The sequence below is a fragment of the Phodopus roborovskii genome, unplaced genomic scaffold (assembly GCF_943737965.1).
Source record: "Phodopus roborovskii unplaced genomic scaffold, PHOROB, whole genome shotgun sequence".
NCBI lineage: Eukaryota > Metazoa > Chordata > Mammalia > Rodentia > Cricetidae > Phodopus > Phodopus roborovskii.
The window spans coordinates 17,735,679-17,753,197 of NW_026126588.1; the positions used below are offsets into that span (position 1 = coordinate 17,735,679).

At 45.8% G+C, this 17,519-nt stretch overlaps 1 protein-coding gene across 1 annotated transcript in view; it reads left to right on the plus strand.

Annotated features, from left to right (window-relative positions):
- Positions 1-17,519, plus strand: part of Dst (dystonin) — a 348,777-nt gene that overhangs the window by 54,598 nt on the left and 276,660 nt on the right. The window contains exon 4 of the mRNA XM_051204361.1: positions 15,124-15,331. Within this exon, the coding sequence (XP_051060318.1) occupies positions 15,124-15,331 (208 nt within the window). The remainder of the gene's footprint in view (positions 1-15,123; positions 15,332-17,519) is intronic.

Here is a 17,519-nt window from a genome sequence, read left to right on the forward strand (position 1 = left end):
TGAGATTCAGACTGAAGGTACATTTCTCAAGAGGGCCTGCTTTTGTCAGACCTCAATTACTCCAGAGGAGTCTAAAACTAGACCCTTTGGAGATTCTCATGACATGGCGGCACAAATCCAGGCCATGGAGGGTGTCTGAGGACCAGCTTGAGGTTATGAAGTTTTTATTTTCTGCTCCATCTGGCTTGAAAGTGGAGGCAGATAAGTGTCCTCGGTATACCAGGATGCTCTTGCTTTGTTCCTCCGGCTCATATTTTCCCTGGCTTTGTCTGGGCTTTTAAAATTCGGCAATTTGGCTTTGCCTTCCGTTCACCAAGCAGGTGCTTGGATGTCAAGCAAAGCTTTAGGCTCAGAGGAAGCCAGGGGTAACCGTGACATTTTTACATTTCTGTGCTGTTGTGTTTCTCTTTCTCGATTATAGATTTTTTTGTACCATCTCACTGCTTTTAAAAACATATTATTGTTATTTTATCCATCATTTTCAGTTTTTATGTGTTAGGACAGGAGGAACTTTCAGGATACTAAGTCTAATATATCTGGACAACCCTTGCTTTGTATTCGTATGGCTAAAGGCATTTCCCAAATGGGTAGCTCAGGTCAAGCCATGGTATCCCCCAAATTCTGGCTTCCATTCCTAGAACTACTCTAGTTTTTTGTTTTTGTTTTGCTCTTTTTTTTTTTTTTTTTTTTTTTTTTTGCGTCTTATCAAAGTACGATAGCCCCTGTCCGCCAAGATGTTGCTTTGGGTCCTGGTGTGATTTTATTTCTGTGTGGGCTGTGCAGTCCATTTGGCCAGCTGCTCCTCATCTTAAAACAGATGGCACAGCCCCTCTGTTGCCCATACAGAGCGGGGTGCGTGCCTGCCCAGGGGACGGGGAAGGCCGGTAGCTGCTGATTTTCAAGTCTCAGCTTATAGCATTTGCCATCTATAGATTAAGCCCATGAGCCTTTCAGTGGCAGTGTTTTATAATCTGGGTTAAACATAAAACTACCTTAAATAGAGAAAACTTCCATCGAGTATTTTATGAGCTAATTAAGAAATAGTAAGGGTGGTTATCAAATTAGTTTACCTTTTATTTATTCATTTTTATTTGTTTTTGGGAGTGAACAACTTTGTAAAAATGATATCATCTATATAAATAAAAAATTAGCTAAATGAATAAAAAAATTAAAATTTTAAAAAAGTGTTATCATCCAAAAGATACTTTTTTTTGGAGTGAGTTTTGGGATTAAGAGGATATTTTCTGGCCCCTTCATACAGGTACTATTCAGTTCATATCTCTATTTTTTATCTTTATATTTAATTTATTAGCAGTTAAACTTAGCTATTTATTACTTTGAAGAGGAAATACAAGTGATATGAAACCTGGACATCAGAAGGCCTTTCAAGGTAAAGTCTTTGTGAATAGTCCAGGAGCCTTAAAAACAACACTGGCTTCTTGGTTGTCACTGGGAGGGATCTAGGTAAAGGAACGTGGACAGCGATGCCCCATAGTGTGACAAGACCACTTTCTTCTGCACACGTCATTTTCCTGTTCTCCTACTGTGTTTAGCTAAACATACCTGGTTTTCTTATATCTGTACATTAAAACATATATATTCTAATTTCATGCCTTATAAAAAGAAATGACCTTGCCACATTCAAAATTATCTTATAAAACTCAGACATTTTATATTAGAAAAATCACCTAATCATCTTTGACATTTATAGGAGCATTGAGCAGGCAAACACAGCTATCTTAAATTTATTTCTAGTGGCGTGGCAATCACTATGAGTCCAGGCAAATTTTTCTGTTGATTAGAGTGAAGGGGTCAGGCAGTATGAGAGGAAGGTGGCTCTGGTTACTAAAGAAGTGAAAAGCAGCCTTTTCTTACGCGAGAGCGCTGCTTTGTATAAGGAAGCGACCACATTGTTTCCTGGTTTTTTGTTTGTTTGTTTGTTGATCTGTTTTGGTTTTCGAGACAGGGTTTCTCTGATTTGTTTTGGAGCCTGTCCTGAAACTCGAGCTGTAGACCAGGCTGGCCTCGAACTCACAAAGATCGGCCTGCCTCTGCTGGGATTAAAGGCGTGCTCCACCAACGCCCCGCTGTTTCCTGGTTTTTAATTCAGAGACCTTTTGGAAGCCGTATTAGCTCCTGAAGCTCCAGAGCTATCTAGAATCGAGACTGAGAGAGATGGCATTCTCATCTCATCGTGCTGGCAGCATTTCTATTGGATGCGGGACAGCCGGCATTTAGTAAATACTTCGCAGAGTTTGGCACTGGGTTAGTCAGTAACGAATTAGTTTGTCTAATCTTAACTGGTAGATGGCCTCCTACATGAGAAAACCAAAATTCAAAATGCCTTAGTAGCCTGTTCAGAGTTTCAAAGTCCCTTTGCCAATACGTGGTGAGTCTGCGCCTTGGGGAAGCACGCAGCTCTGCCAGACTCTGCATTTAACCGTAATCCATGGGAGCATTCGAGCATGCCAGAAGCTGATGACTAAGAGCCCTGGGGTGTGAAGTGGGCAGACAGTGTGAGGTTATGCTTTAAGCCCCCTGCTCAGGACAAACTTGGGCCAGATGTAGCAGCAAAGATTGTGAGATGAGAGGAAACGAAACACAAACTGGAGGAATCTGACTCCTGCGGATGAAGCCAACATTTAGCGAGCATTCACCATGTTTGGGGCAGTGTAGGTGCTTTTGAAGAATTAATTCACCACCATTTTCCGATTCCACAAGTAACATCTGAGTGGTAGGAGCTGCTGTGGCTGGGGAGTTAATCTTGAGTGAGGGACAGATAGTGAGGGCAGAGTAAGAAGGGAATATGTAAAGTGCCAGGTAGGGTAAGCACAGCGGGGGTTGGGGGGGTAGATTGAAGCAGAAGGGGTTAGGTTAAATGTTTCATTAAAATTAACACTTGACCAGGTCTTTCAGGATGGATCCCAAGGCCTTGTGTGTAGCAGAACAGGTCTTGGATCTCCCCCAGTGAAATGGGAAGTCATAGAAGGGTTTTAGCATATGAATGATTACGAATTCGTTTTAGTTACATTTTTTTTAACGATATTTTTTAATTGGTTATTTGGGAGTCTCATATCTTGTGCCCCATCATGCTCACCTTCTAGTCTTCCCATGTCTGTCCCCCTCCTCCATGGCCTACCCTCCTCCCCAAAGTTCATTGTGTGTTTTCCACACTCACTGTAACATGGTCAGAGTCCTAGTGGCCAGGCACCCTCCCACCCCCCGAAAGGGAGGTTGAGTCTTTCTCAGCTAGCATTTGTACCAGAAGCCATCTGCTGAGGAGAGAGCCCCAAGTGCTGGGACAGGGGCAGGGCCTCCGCCTTCCCCACCCATGAACATTAACGTGGAATCAGGTGGCAGCCTGAATCCACATGGGTTTCCATGCTAATACGCGGGGCAACAGACATCAACACGACCCTTGGCCATATCGGGACCACTGATCCACTCGTGGCCCTCAGTGACTGCGTGGACCACGAGCCTCACCGTGGTCTCAGATGGTACACATGCCACTCACATCAGCATGTCTGACCGACATCACCAAGGCATTACCAGTGGCACCGACTGCATCCGTCCTGGGTCAGAAGCAGGAACCACCAACACCTACAGCCCCCCCCCCCTCCCGTGTTATCGCGGACCAATGGCTGCCCTTCTAGGAGGTCCAAACCCGAAAGTGAACCTTTCCTCACCTCAGGCCTCCTTCGTTGCCCAGAGCCAAGGGGATCGATCCCTCAGCTGGGCGGCAGGTTAGGGGGCTGAGTCTGCATCTGAATAAGCTCCAGGCTGTTGTCCACCATCCCGCCAGCGCTCCTCCTGGGCGGTGGCAGCGTGTAGACCTCAGCTGTCACCACCATCACGTCTCCCTCCGGTCTGCCTCTCTCCCTAGCGCATGCTCATCACTTCCCACCTCCCCATCACATACTTGTTCATTTTAGTGGCGCCAGCCCACCGTGGGCTGTGTATCCTGGGCGGGGCTTGGGTGGCTTCTGACCAGACAGGGCTGCCGTTTTAACTATGTTTTAAAGATTCAGTCCAGCTTCTGTGAGGACTGTTAGACACGAGTTGGAAGAAGAGTGTGGCTCTTACCTGCTGAGTGCCCACGGTGTACCTCATGTGTGCGCATTGTCCCTGTGTGACACGTAACAGGGCCAGCGGCCCCAGTGGCCTAGGAGTTGGTTTATGGCTATACAGCTGAAAGGGTAGGAGTGCTTGATGAAGCTGTGGCACAGCTTTTAAAAGGCGAATGACAGGTACCCTTGAAAGCGTCCCATCGTATGCCAGAGTTGATCTTAACACTTGGATATATTAATCTGATCTGCATCACGCCTCTGACGGGAGACATTGTTCTCATTGTGAGATGAGTAGTCCAAGGTTCACAGATATTTTTGTGAGTTACGATATGTAGCAGAGTCACATGGCTAGTATGAGTCAGAATTGGGAGTGGGAACCCTGGAAGCACCCTGGATTACAGCCCTTCTTCTTCCTGTCACACTTTTTAACACTTCCCAGAATCCTCCCCGTGGTTTCCATTCCTGCAGGAAGAACTTTAACTTAATGAGAAGAGTTTATAAAGCAAGTGGTTTATAATACAAGACATTGTATTTCCCTTGCCCTTTCTTCCTTTAACTCCTTGCAGATGGTTCACACCTCCTCTTTGGAGGGAATTGCTGACGAGTTACTAATTACTTCAGATGCATACCCAGGCCTTATTTGCCACTCTTACCAGTGTGTGCCCTTCACAAGCCTGTCTGTCACACATTGGGGGAGCACGGGAAGAGGGACTCTAATGGGGTAGTTCAGACAGGGTGGCACCAGTGTGTGGAGGCAGATGATCTGCGTCTGTCAGGCGACATCAGATCATGTTGTCCCTGGAGAGCTGGAGGGGCAGGTAAGAAGATCAGGCTGCAGTTCCTGGGTCTGGGGAAAGGAGATGATGATGTGGGGGCGGGGGATGGGGTGGGGGAGGAGAGCTGGAGGGTAGATGTTCACTCCCAGATCCAGAGTTAGTGCTCTAGGCCGCACACACACCCTGACTTCTGTAGTTCCTGACTTGAGCCAGCCTGGGTTTCTGATAGGAAAGAAGGACTGACATAAATTCTGTCTCAGTGTTGGTGAAAAATATCTCTAGGGGAAATTGTGAAGTAGGCAACATTTTTTCTTTTCCCTTTACTTCAGCAAGGCTCAGTTCCCTTTCTTTCTATCGAGGTATTTTTTTCCAGGATATGGTCTGATGACCTCACTCAAATACGAATGACTCAGATTTCTTAGTATTTGATTAGGAATAAAAGCTGTGCATGTAAAGAATGAATTGTTATTTCTGGAATAAAGGCCATACTATGAAATGTCATATGAAGGGAGATATTTCAAAACTCTGCGTTGGAAAATCATTATTTTGTGGAATGAAGGTTGGTGTGTGTTTCTTTGCTGAGGCCATAGCATCTAGTTTTTGGTAAATCATGTTGCCCTGAAAGTGCCTTTTCAATAGTCATTGATATTCCAAGTTCTTTGCCTGGGTCTTTTAATCTTTAAATGAAACGCTGTAAAGCATACTGAGTGTTGTGCTTTATTGGAGGCTCATTGTATCACTCTGATACTGCCTAATATCCAGTGAAGGTTGTGATTGTCCTCACTCCCCCCTTGTGAGAGTTAATTAAGGCGATGGAGCACTGTGGCTTCTTAATGCAGGCGGGTAGAGGACCCCGAAGTCTGTCTAAATGGAAAAATAGGAGCGGGAACAAGTGATGGTGCTTCTCTATGAGCAGATTTTCCCACCAGCCTGATCCCACAGCCACGTCAGCCCCAAATAACACACAGAGACGCTGTATTAGCTATAAAGCTGTTGGCCTATCACTAGCGTTTCTTATTGGCTAGCTCTGTCTTAAATATTAATGCATTTCTAGCGATCTAAGTGTTTCCACGTGGCGTTATCTTACAGGAGAGAGGATTCAGACCTCTGCTCTGTCAAGTCCCTACATCTTGAATCTCCTCCTACCTCTTCCAGAATCCTCCTTGTCTCCTAGTCCCGCCTATTTTGCTTTCCTATTGGCCAACAATGCTTTATTTTATTATCCAATAAGAGAAACGTATTTACAGAATGACATCTCCCATCAGAGTTCTAAACACCTGATGGATATCCTAGGGTAGCCAGTTGTCCAGGTTCAGCCCATCAGAGAAACCAGTCAGATATGCTGGTTATGAAGCACACAGTGTTCATATGCACAAACAAGCATCCACAGACTTACTTATTTTAAGAAGTTAGCCTAAAAGATTGTGGGATTGGCATAGCTGAAATTTGTGGGACAGGCTAGCAGCCTGGAAATTCAGATGAGAACTGGTTTAACAGTTGGTCTCGAGGTCAACCTCTGTTTGCATCATGCTAAAAACACAGGACATCTGTGTTGCAGTCCTCAGGAAACTTCTGGAAACCTGAGTATGTGTCCATGAGGCATCCTTCTGATTAGTTGAGGAGAACCACTTGCTATACTTGATGTATGCTGGTTTAAATGATGAAAGAACAATATCTGCGCTTACGTTTCACCAAAAACTGGGTGCTGTGGCCTCGCCAAACCACACCTTTTCATTATGCACACAGGGCCAGTTCAGGGGAGAGGGCAGGGTGGGACACAAGTGAACAGCTTTTCATTCGTTCCGGGCAGGGTTTGTCTTTCTGATAAAGTTCCCTCCCTCCCTCCCTCCCTCTCTCCCTCCCCCTCCCTCCCTCCCCCTCCCTTCCTCCCTCCCTCCCCCCTCCCTCCCCCCTCCCTCCCTCCCCCTCCCCTCTCCCTCCCCCCTCCCTCCCTCCCCCTCCCCTCTCCCTCCCCCCTCCCTCCCTCTCTCCCTCCCTCCCTCCTGATGCTGCCCCTCCCTTCCTCCCCCCTCCCTTCCTCCCCCCTCCCTTCCTCCTCCCTCCCCCTCCCTCCCTCCCCCTTCCCTTCCTCCCCCCTCCCTCCTGATGCTGCCACACATTTTTTTCTTAATTGAAAATAAATTATTTTCATATGACCAGGTGGTCTTGGCATACATCTTTAATCCCAGCACTTTGGAGGCAGAGGCAGGGGGAATGTCTGTGAGTTCGAGGCCAGCCTGCTCTACAAATGGAGTTCCAGGACAGCCAAAGTACTCTAAGAAACCCTGTGGGGGGATGGGGGGGAAGAAAAGAGAAGAAATAATTTTTTCTTATAATACATTCTGATTACAGTTTCCCCTTCTCCAACTCCTCCCACATTTCCTTCCCTTCTTCACCCACCCAACTCTCATGTCTACCTTTTCTCTCTCTTTAGGAGACAAAGAAACCCAAAACAAAAACAAAAAACAAAAGCAGTAAAAACAGCAAAGAAAAAATACAGGAAACACGCACATAAACAAAACCCATAAAAACACACGCACAATCAAAAGCCATAATACACAAGCAAAATGCCATTAAGTCCAAGGAGAGAGAGAGAGAGAGAGAGAGAGAGAGAGAGAGAGAGAGAGAGAGAGAGAGGTCCAAGCAAAGTGACAGAGACGAAAAGTCTACAAAAATACCGTTGAGTTCTTTTTGCGTTGGGCATCTACTGCTGGGCATGGGGCCTGCCCTTAAGTGTGCTCTGTATATCCAGTGAGACTCCATAGAGAACACGAATGTCCCCTTTGCAGGAGCCTGACAAGTGCAAGTACCTTCTGAGGCCTCTCGGCACCCGACCTACGGTCTTGCCTGAACCTGTGCCACACTCTGTGAGCTCATCAGTCCTCATGTGTTTTGACACATTCTACGCTTATGTTATTGTTAGAGGAAGCATTACACCAGCTAGAAACCCCTTGATGAGAACAGGGGGCTAAAACCAAAACAGACAACATTCAGGGTCAGGGGGGCAGCTGGGAGGGGGTGAGGTGGGGGGGGCTGGGATTCCGGCAGCTCATCCATGCATGTTATGAACAAGCAAGGAGGGCCAGAGCAAGCCTAAGAGCAGAGGACTGAAAGTGAGCAGGGCTGGGCTGTGGGCGCTGTGAATGAGCTAGTGAATTTGCTCTCTAAACACAGTGGGATCATTGTGCTTTTAGACAATAAGAGGTCAGAAGAAATATTGTTATTTTGTTGGGTTTTTTTGTTTGTTTGTTTTGTTTTGTTTTGAGACAGTGTTTCTCTGTGTAGCTTTGGAGCCTGTCCTGGAATTCTCTTTGTAGACCAGGCTGGCCTGGAACTCACAGAGATCCACCTGCCTCTGCCTCCCCCCTCAACCCCCGCCTACCCCCCCCCCAGTGCCGAGATCAAAGGAGTGCACCACCACCACCTAGCCTGTTAGTTTATGGTGTTTTTAAAGCATAATAATATCATGGTTCACAAGTTGCTACACAACTAATGGAAACATAACACACCCATTATCGTCCGAGATACAACTCTCGTGAGAAAGGTGACAGTGTACAAAACGGTTTATGTGCTTTGTTCTCTGTTGCGTATGAGGAAAGGACAAAGGAAGGACGGAGTGGTCCAGCGAGGCTGTCAGCAGCATGCTGTGACTGTTGCGGCTTCTGGAAGCAGCAGCTTGCCATGGGTCAGTCACCGTAGCGCTACAGGTCCCTTGGAGGCTTCGAGCCAGCCGCCGTTGTTCTTGCCGGATCTCTGAGTTGATCTGACTGGCAGACCTCACGGAGAAACTACATATTAGTGAAGGGATTTAGAATGAGTGCCCAGGGCGGTTGATGGTGGTGATGTGTGGTTGGACTGGCCTAGTGTTCAGCATCCCAGCTAGGCTGAGCTTCCCCCCATGGCTGCTGTGCAATATTCACTGTGCCCTAACTACACCAATTCAAATTCTACAAGACAGCATAGATGGCAGATGGGGCGTGGCCTCTGCTTTTATGCCTCAGGGTCTACACCAGATAAGACCATAGCCCATATGTGTTCTTTCTAACGGGAACCATAGCCACATCCTGGAAATGAAGTTCTTAGAATCAAAGCCTCTCTCATGACATTGAGTAGGTAGGTGGGTAAATGCAGGTAAAATCAAACCAGCAGGAAGCCAGTGGGTGTCAGGTGAGATTCCCCGGGAACCACAGCCATCATCTGTAGTCTCATACAGTTCTAACATTTCCCGGGAATATAAGACATTTATATTCTGAGGAGATTGACTCAGCACTTAAGAGAAATCTGATGTCACCTGGTGTTTGTTGGATAGCCACTTAACCAAAATATTCCACAGCTGTCTCCTTTTAGCCTTTTTCTGTCTATGCCGCTATAGTTCTCATCTTACGAAACGCACTTTGATGCCAAGCAGTGGTGGTGCAGGTCTTTAATCCCCGCACTCAGAGGCAGAGTGGATCTGCCTGCCTGGTCTACAGAGCGAGTTCCAGGACTGCCAGAGCTGTTATACAAAGAAACCCTGTCTTAAAAAAAAAAAACAAACCAAACCAAAACCAAAACAACACTGTCATTCCCATTCCATTAGTTAGCATTGTGCCTCCCTCCGCCCTCCCTTTCGCTTTCCTTTACTCTTTGAATACAGGGGTACCGCCATCTCTGAATTGATGACAGGGGTCTCATACTAATGTGTCATAATAAAAGGAAGAGGGCGAGGTGAAGACTGTATCAAAATGGAAAGAAAGTGCATATGTCCCACACATGAATTTTCATATGAAGTCTCCTTAGTGTTAAATATTTGCCATTAGTTTGCTTTTGAAAACTGCCAGGCTGGTCCAAGTACTCCTCCATCAACCTTTGCCAGCCCCTGGCAACTGGGTAGTGTTCCCCCGGAGGTGTGCCATGTTGCAGTTCCGGGGTCCAGTTAGATTCCAGCATTCCCATGAAATTGACTTCCTTGAATGAGTGTTTCCATAGTATTCCCAGAAGATACATTTTAAGCTGAATTTCTAAGGTTAGATACTTACTTGTAAGTCTGCTATTTTATCCTTTCTGGCAGCTTTCAGATTCCCTCAAGGAAGGAGCCTATAGATAGGTAAGACATATTTTTTTTTTAACTGGCTGACATAAACAAACATCACCATAAAACGTAAGACTAAGTATTGTCTGCTTACAGAAGTGTCTGAGTATGTTAGTGTGTGGTCCTGATTTGTTTTTTGTTTTGTGGGGTTACTTCCAGAGATGTTTGCTTTTCTCTTTGGTAAATTATTTAAAATGTTCTTCCTGCAAAAAGTCCCTTCGTAGATACGTAAATACAAACTAGCCCTTGATGTTGGTATTTCCATACCTTCGTCCTTTGAGGTAATTCTTGCTATATAGTCCAAGATGACCACAAACTACTTCTTTCATGCCCTGCGAATACATGGAGAGATCTCTGAAGGACTTGAGCATGTTCTGTTTCATCTAGTACATGGGTACTGTGTGGCCAAGAACCCAGGCTTGCCGTCAACAGGTGCAAAGTAGAAGTCTTGGCTCTGCCTTGTGCTGATAGAATGGATGTGTGTAAGAAGTTCACGTTCCCTAAAACCTGCTTCTGTTTTGGGTTGTTGTTTCAGATGATCAGCCAATGAGTGAAATGTTTAATCTAGTCCCTGATTATGGTCACCCAGTAAACGATGCGTCTGGGTGGAATATGCTGGTTAAGCAGGAAGCCAGCTAAGACTGTCTTGAATTTGAAGCTATGATTTTAATGGGAGCTTCAGTTAATTTTGCCATCCCCTGTTCAGTATACACGCTAGCCAGGATACATAATCAACGGAAGCCTTCACCCATGGGTGGATACCGTGGGTGGATAATAAACAAAATGTAGCTTTATGAAAGGGATGTCACTTGTAAACCTTGAAACAAGAGGTAGCTAGCTAATCTTTGATACTTACTTGTGAGAAAGAACCGGAGGATGTGGTGTCAGATGCTTGTAATCCCAGCATTTGGGGTCTGAGACAGGATGATCATGGGTTTGGAGAGCACACTAAACTTGGCTAAGCCAAAGCCAGACTGAGTGAAATTCTGCCCCCCCCCAAAAGAACTAAGTATTGAGGATGTAGCTCAGTGGTTGAGTACTTGTCTCACAAGGGCTACACTCTGGGTTCAGCCCCTAACCTCCCTCTCCACAAAGGGCAACCAAAGTCTTCACTACATATTGCCTTCAGTTCTTTGTCTGGAACCCTCCCCTGAAACAAGAGTAGTCATTCTACCATTAGAGTGACTAGTTCTGTTTAATTCAATTAAAAATAAACAGACATCACTGCCACAGCTTAGAAAGTCACAGTCCTAATATATCTGACAAGCCACCATGAATCGTCTTTAGATTTTCCCCAGTTCTTCCTAGGAAGTGTTTTTAGCTCTTTTTCTTTTCTTCTTCTTTCTCTCCTTTTTTCCTTCTTTTTAAAGAATGCAGAGTTCAATCAAGGTTCATCTTTCTCTCTCTCTCTCTCTCTCTCTCTCACACACACACACACACACACATACACACACACACATTTGGTGGCCCCTTTTGTCTGTCTAGGACAGCCATCTTGTAAAATGGCCCATAATCAAAATTTGTGTAAGGCTTCTTTTATTTTTTTAATTAATCTGAAGCATTCATAAATAGACATGTGGATAGATGATGAGTTCATGGTCCAGTGAGAGTATATTCTTCAACCTGTGGGACTCTGAATGTCTGGGTCTTTTAACAAAAGCCTTATCTTTGGGCTTGTTTCCCGTTGCCTTTAGAAGGTACCCAGTGCCAAGGCAATTTCCTGGCAGTTTCTCACAGACCTGGCTGAGCAGTCCAGGCCATATCCAGTTAGGCAGTCTCGCTGTCCATGTCACAGATCCTGTCCTGGGGCTTCAATTTAAAAATTATTGTTATTTAAACATGCCACATCATGCAGTTATCTCAGCATTAGGATGTTTTTGTACCATGTAAACGAACTGGCTGTCAGGAAAGTTAGAGTGAGTCTTAGTGATCTAATTTGATTGATAAAATTGGTTGAATACCCCAGGTTGTAGAAGACCAGATGCAGGGTCGTTTGGTTGATCAGAGCCTAATGTTCTTATTTGTTCTGGTTATACAGTACAGAGTGCACATCCATGGGGTGAGGGGCTGGGGGAGCGAAAAAATGTCAGCTTTGCCTTCACAACCCAAATGCCCTTTCCCTTTCTGGCGAACTAGTTCCTATTTCCCTTGTTATCAGCAAATGGTGATGACAGAGGGTGGTGTGAATTGGAGTCCTAACCCCAGGGTCAGGAGGCCAGAGAATCCTATGCATTTGCTAATGTGGTTTCCGAGTAATTGTTTATTTTGCTCTGGAAGGAGGCTTGAGTGGGCTCCATTCACTTTGCAGTGATACTCATGATCCCCAAACATAGTTTCCATGTCTGACATTTTCTCTGGACATTTCCTTTGGATGATTTCTTTAATTTGTTTGCATTTAAAAATGGCAAGAAGCAAAGGAAACGTGTTAATCTTTGTCACTGCCCAGAGACAAGCACTGTTTAATAGTAATATACCATCTGTCTTTTTTATACATGCAGCGGGTGCACATATGTGTATGGGTTTTAAAGGTTTCGTTATGTATGAATTATTTCCTCTTTGTTAAATGTAGATCAACATTTTTGGTTACATACTGCAGAGTAGCCCACGGGATAGATACAGTATATTTAACGAATCCCCTGTGGGTGGACATGGATATTTGCATTTTGATAGGAGTCAATCTTTAGACAACCAGCAGAATAAAAAATAGGAACCCGAGGCGTTTGATGCTCATAGGAGCCTACTGTTTTAAACCTTATCAAAGGTCAAGCTCTAGCGTCTGGGTCAGAGAGCTGTTTGCTTTTCTCCAACAAATAAAACACAGTAGTGTTCTCATACTATTCTCTCCAGCCCCAAGATAGTGACACAATTTGGCAAATCATTACAGATCAATAAGCAATATAAAAATTTGTATGAGCTCTCCACTTTGAAGTAGCTTCCTTTGAATATAGTCTCAATTTTCAGCTCTCGAATAGGCTTTAATTTTCTAGAGTGTCCCTCCAGTTCTAAAAGTGACGTGTGTGTGTGTGTGTGTGTGTGTGTGTGTGTTTGTGTGTGTGTGTTTGGGGAAAAGTGTAATACTCTAACTTAAAAGGCCTTTGAACCCTGTAGACAAGAAGGGACATTATTGTCTATAAACATGTCTGATATAAATGTGTGTGGTCTGTATGTCCCTGTAGTAAACTGTTGAAAGATGTGGCCTTGATTATTTTTCTTACTGTCCTCTCTTATCTAGTTATCAATGACATGGCCAGATTAGAGGCTGTGCCAGTCGACACCCTTGGGTCCAGGGTAGTAACTGTTCCCATCTGGCTGTAGGTGATTAATAGTGTTGGTGTCGTGGCATAAATCACATTTTGTCGTTCAGTCAGCTGAGACTCTAACCATTAAAAAAATTTTACTCTGGAAAAATCAATAACCAGTGCTTTTTGGAAAGGAACAGTTATTCCTCCCAGCCCAGGACAGACCAACAGATTACTGTTCTCACTAAAACAGTGCAGAAACACAACCTCAAAGATAAAGGATGGCCTTGAGAAAGGACAAGTAGGAAGCCATTTTGAGGAACACAAGGCAACCAAAGGACCCCAATACCCCCTAAAAGCCCTTCAGAATGTCACCATTTCCTCTATATCCCACCAACAGCAAACCTCAGATGACTCAAGTTGAATTTTCAGAAAAGCTTGGGGAAAGAAATTGGGTTGATAACAGCCAAATGCCACACACATAGCTTCCATGGACTGTCGTTTAATATACAGAAAGTCATGTTTACTCATTTGCTTTCCTCAAGTTTCCTTACTGTCTTGCTATTACTAGGAAAGTGAAAGTAAATTAAATAAATCTTGGCATGTCTCATTGTGTAGGGAGGGATGAACTTTTACAGTAGTAACTTTGACCATGAACAGCTGTGGCTTGAATGGATGGAGGTAAGGTCGGTGGTCCTGATGCGGTTATAGTCTGTCCCACAAGCCCAGTCTGAGTACGTTGGATGCTGCCCACACAGCCCATTGGTGCTGCAGTTCCCAGTATTTTCTGAGCTGATTTCTGCCTGCAGCTTGCTGCTTGGGATTTCATAGCTACAACTTTCAAGTTTGATAGTTTGGCATCTTCACCATGAGCCTCAGCAAAGGAGCAAATGAAGACTTCCCTTCCATAATCTTTAGAATTTTTAATCCAGTCCACAGTGCAGAAATCTTTTCCTGCCTGAGCTGGCAGGTTTGTCCAAATAGTCACATACACAATCCAGAAAACCAAAACCAAAACAAACAGAAAGAAAGAATGACTCTGTCTGTGTGCCTTTTTGTGAAAAATATGAGCTGGAGGGCACCAAGCTCCTGCTGAATCTGGGAGGAATAACCTTCAGGAGAAGTATTTTTTGGTGAAAGTCTGATACTCATCTTACTGTGTGATGGCTGCAGTTGAGAAGAACTCAGCTTCCTGTCACTGCACTGTGCCCTTCTCATTTGCATTATTGGCGGCTGTTCCCTGCTGGAAGTTTAAACTATCTCAAGAACTCTAAACCGAGTTCAGATGTTTGTTTATTGGCGTTGCCTTCAGCTTTTGAAAACAGGCTTTTGTGTTCTCCCGGTCTTAAGAAAAGGCTCTTCTCAGAATCAGCCCGCCCCCACCCCCTTCGCCCTTTTCTGGGAACCTGCTTTAAGCCTCATGCAGAAAATTGAATAAAGAGGACACAGGGCTCCAAACTGGTTAAAAGGAGGTTCCCGCGACCAGGCGGCTTGAGACGGAAAGGAGGTGGAACCCAACATCCTGCGTTTGTGCTTTGTTTTTGAGACTTAAACTTAGTTGCATTAATGAATTAACCAGAAGGCTAGCGGTGGAAAATGTTTCTCCTGACCTGGTGGGGGAGCCAGATACTGTGGATTGGTCGCAGGAAGGCTGTTGATTCGGGCTTCATTGTTGGGCCAGTCATTTGTTGAGCTGGTGGCTGTAGCGCAGGCCACAGACTTCTTCCTTCTGGTCTTCACGTATCGGAACTGCTTGCTTACTGTTTCTGTTGGAGCAGATTTGGCCAAGAAACTATGGTGAGCCCTGGAGTTCGTTTCATTTTCATTTGTGTGTGTGTTCTCTGGGGGACAGAGCAGTTTGGAGGTGGGGAGAGGGCAGAGTTACCGTAATCGATGATGGTTTGGTTTGTGAGCGAGGATCATTTGTGAGCGTTCTGTCGCTAATGCTTTTCCTGTGTCATCCTCCGTAGAGCTCCGGGAACGCGTCCTACCGCTGCTCTATGTCGTCCTCTGCGGATTTTTCTGATGAGGATGATTTCAGCCAGAAATCCGGCTCAGCATCTCCAGCTCCTGGAGACACCTTACCCTGGAATTTACCTAAACATGAGAGGTCCAAAAGAAAGATTCAAGGGGGCTCGGTGCTGGACCCGGCTGAGAGGGCTGTGCTTCGGATCGCAGGTAAGTGGGGGAGGGGACTGAGTGGGGATCAGGGCGGCAGGAATTCACCCATCTGTTCCCGGGTGCTGTATCTGCAAGCTGATGCACTGGGTAGAAATTTGTCTCAGGTGGGGGTGGAAATGACCATGTTTACTTCACGGAGCGCTTTGCCTGCCTGCACTGGTGACTAAGCTGTTTGGCTCTGCTTTCTGGTTGGATGAATTGATAGATTCTAAAAGCAAGCAGATATTTACAGGTATGTGTGTTCAACTTTGCTGTTGATGCACAGTAATCCTCAAGGCAACCTGGCTTTCTGGAGTGTTTTGAGGGAAGCTGTAGGACAGCCTGTTTTCGTGTGTGTGTGTGTGTGTGTGTGTGTGTGTGTGTGTGTGTGTGTATGCGCACACGCGGCGCACCCAAGGCCGCTGAGCTAAGGAGGTCTAACTCAGGTCTCATGGTTTTTGGTACCTAGGATGCAGAGCACAACCCAGCAATCTTTTTTTTTTTTTTTTTTTTTTTTTTTTAATGTAGCTTTTCTGTAAGCATCATGTGGCCATAGGTGCTTTGTGTCCTTAGTGTTTGTGAGGAGCCGTCATGTACTCTGGGTTAATTAATGCAGGGGAGATGCGAGATGCCAGTGTTTTTCTGCCCTGTGTGGTGGGGTGTTCCCTTGCATTGGCCATACAGGCGGAACCAGAGGATAGCTTGTTTTACATAGCTGAAAACTGAGAACACCAAGGAAAGCTTTCAGGCCGCCTAGTCCCAGTGGTGCCTGTGCATATGTATGGCCCCAGGAGAGCCTCGTGGCTTCCCGGCCGGCCGACAGTCCTGCGTTCCTTTAACAGTTTCTTATTTTTTTCCTTTTCTTCTTGGAAATGGTAATAGGGCAGGATGGACTGGGTGCGTCTCTGGAGATTCATTTGCAAAGGCCAAAGGCCAGAGGCCAGATGTTCAGGCCTCCTTCCCTCCCCTGTCCCCACTTGTAATTAGGCAGGGGTTGGGGGCTGTGTTCTCTTAGTTGCTTTTGCTTCCCAGGTAATGCAAAATTGGGCTTTGTCTTCAGCCATCGCGGCAGCCCAGAGTCTCCAAAGGGTCCCCCAGTGGGACTTTTTGATTATAAGACAAACAAACAGCCTGGCCACTCACTCTGTAGACAGGGTTTCTGGGGCAACAGCCCTGAGCTTCTTTTGGCTTCTGTTGTGAGATGCTGGCTGGTGTCACTCAGCCTGTGAGGAGGAGGAGGGGTGGAGCAGGAAGGGAAGGGTGGCAGCTGGGAGCCAGGAGACAGTGGGGTGGTTTGGGCCTTGGCTCTCACTACCCTCCTGTCAGTGAGTGTCTAGTCATCAGGCCTACCCCTCCCCCACCCCCCCAGCAGCTCTCACACTCACCAGGAGAGGAGCAGCACTACCAGACCCAGACTTTTGACTCAGCAAAAGAACATAGGTGATGGGAAGGCGTGTGCAAGCTGTTGGGTCTGTGGCAAGCCTAGGGCATCCAAACAGGGTGCCTGTTCTGTGTAGTTCTGTTGCTGGTTTTGTGTGTGTGTGTGTGTGTGTGTGTGTTCTTGCTTGCATTTATTTATTTAATTTATTTGAGATAGGGGCTCACTGTATAGCCCGGCTGCCCTAGAACTCTTTATGTCTATCAGGCTGGCATCAAACTCTTAAAGAGATCTGCAGGCGGCTTCTGCCTCTAGGATGCTGGGGTCAAAGTCGTGCACCACCACACCCGACACTGTGTAGTTTTCACGGGGGTGGATGTTTTGTTTGTGGAGTGGAGAAAGAGCTTTTGAGATAGAAGCAGGGTAGGTGTTTGTCAGTGGTGATGTGATTACAGAAACTGCAGAACACGTTACCAGAACATGCCATGCACGGGAGTTGCTCCCCGCCCTCAATGAGCACTGTGGGGCATGGAGGGACTGGGGATAGCCACGTGCAGAGGGAGCTGTGGGCCTGAGGCCCGAGGCCAGGGCTGTTCATTGCGAAATGTCCACAGAGTTTGAGGTGGGTTACTGAGACCTCCAAGTACCTGCTTCTAAAATCCCACAAGTCCTTCAAAGGTGTAAAACAAAATGAACAACAAACACTATGGAGGTGTAGAGGCATAGTACTGCTTTTTAAAATACTGGTAAATTACATGTTTGCTATACAAATCATGAATGATAATCCCACATGGAGGACAGAGTTGGAGGCCAGTCCACAATGTCTGT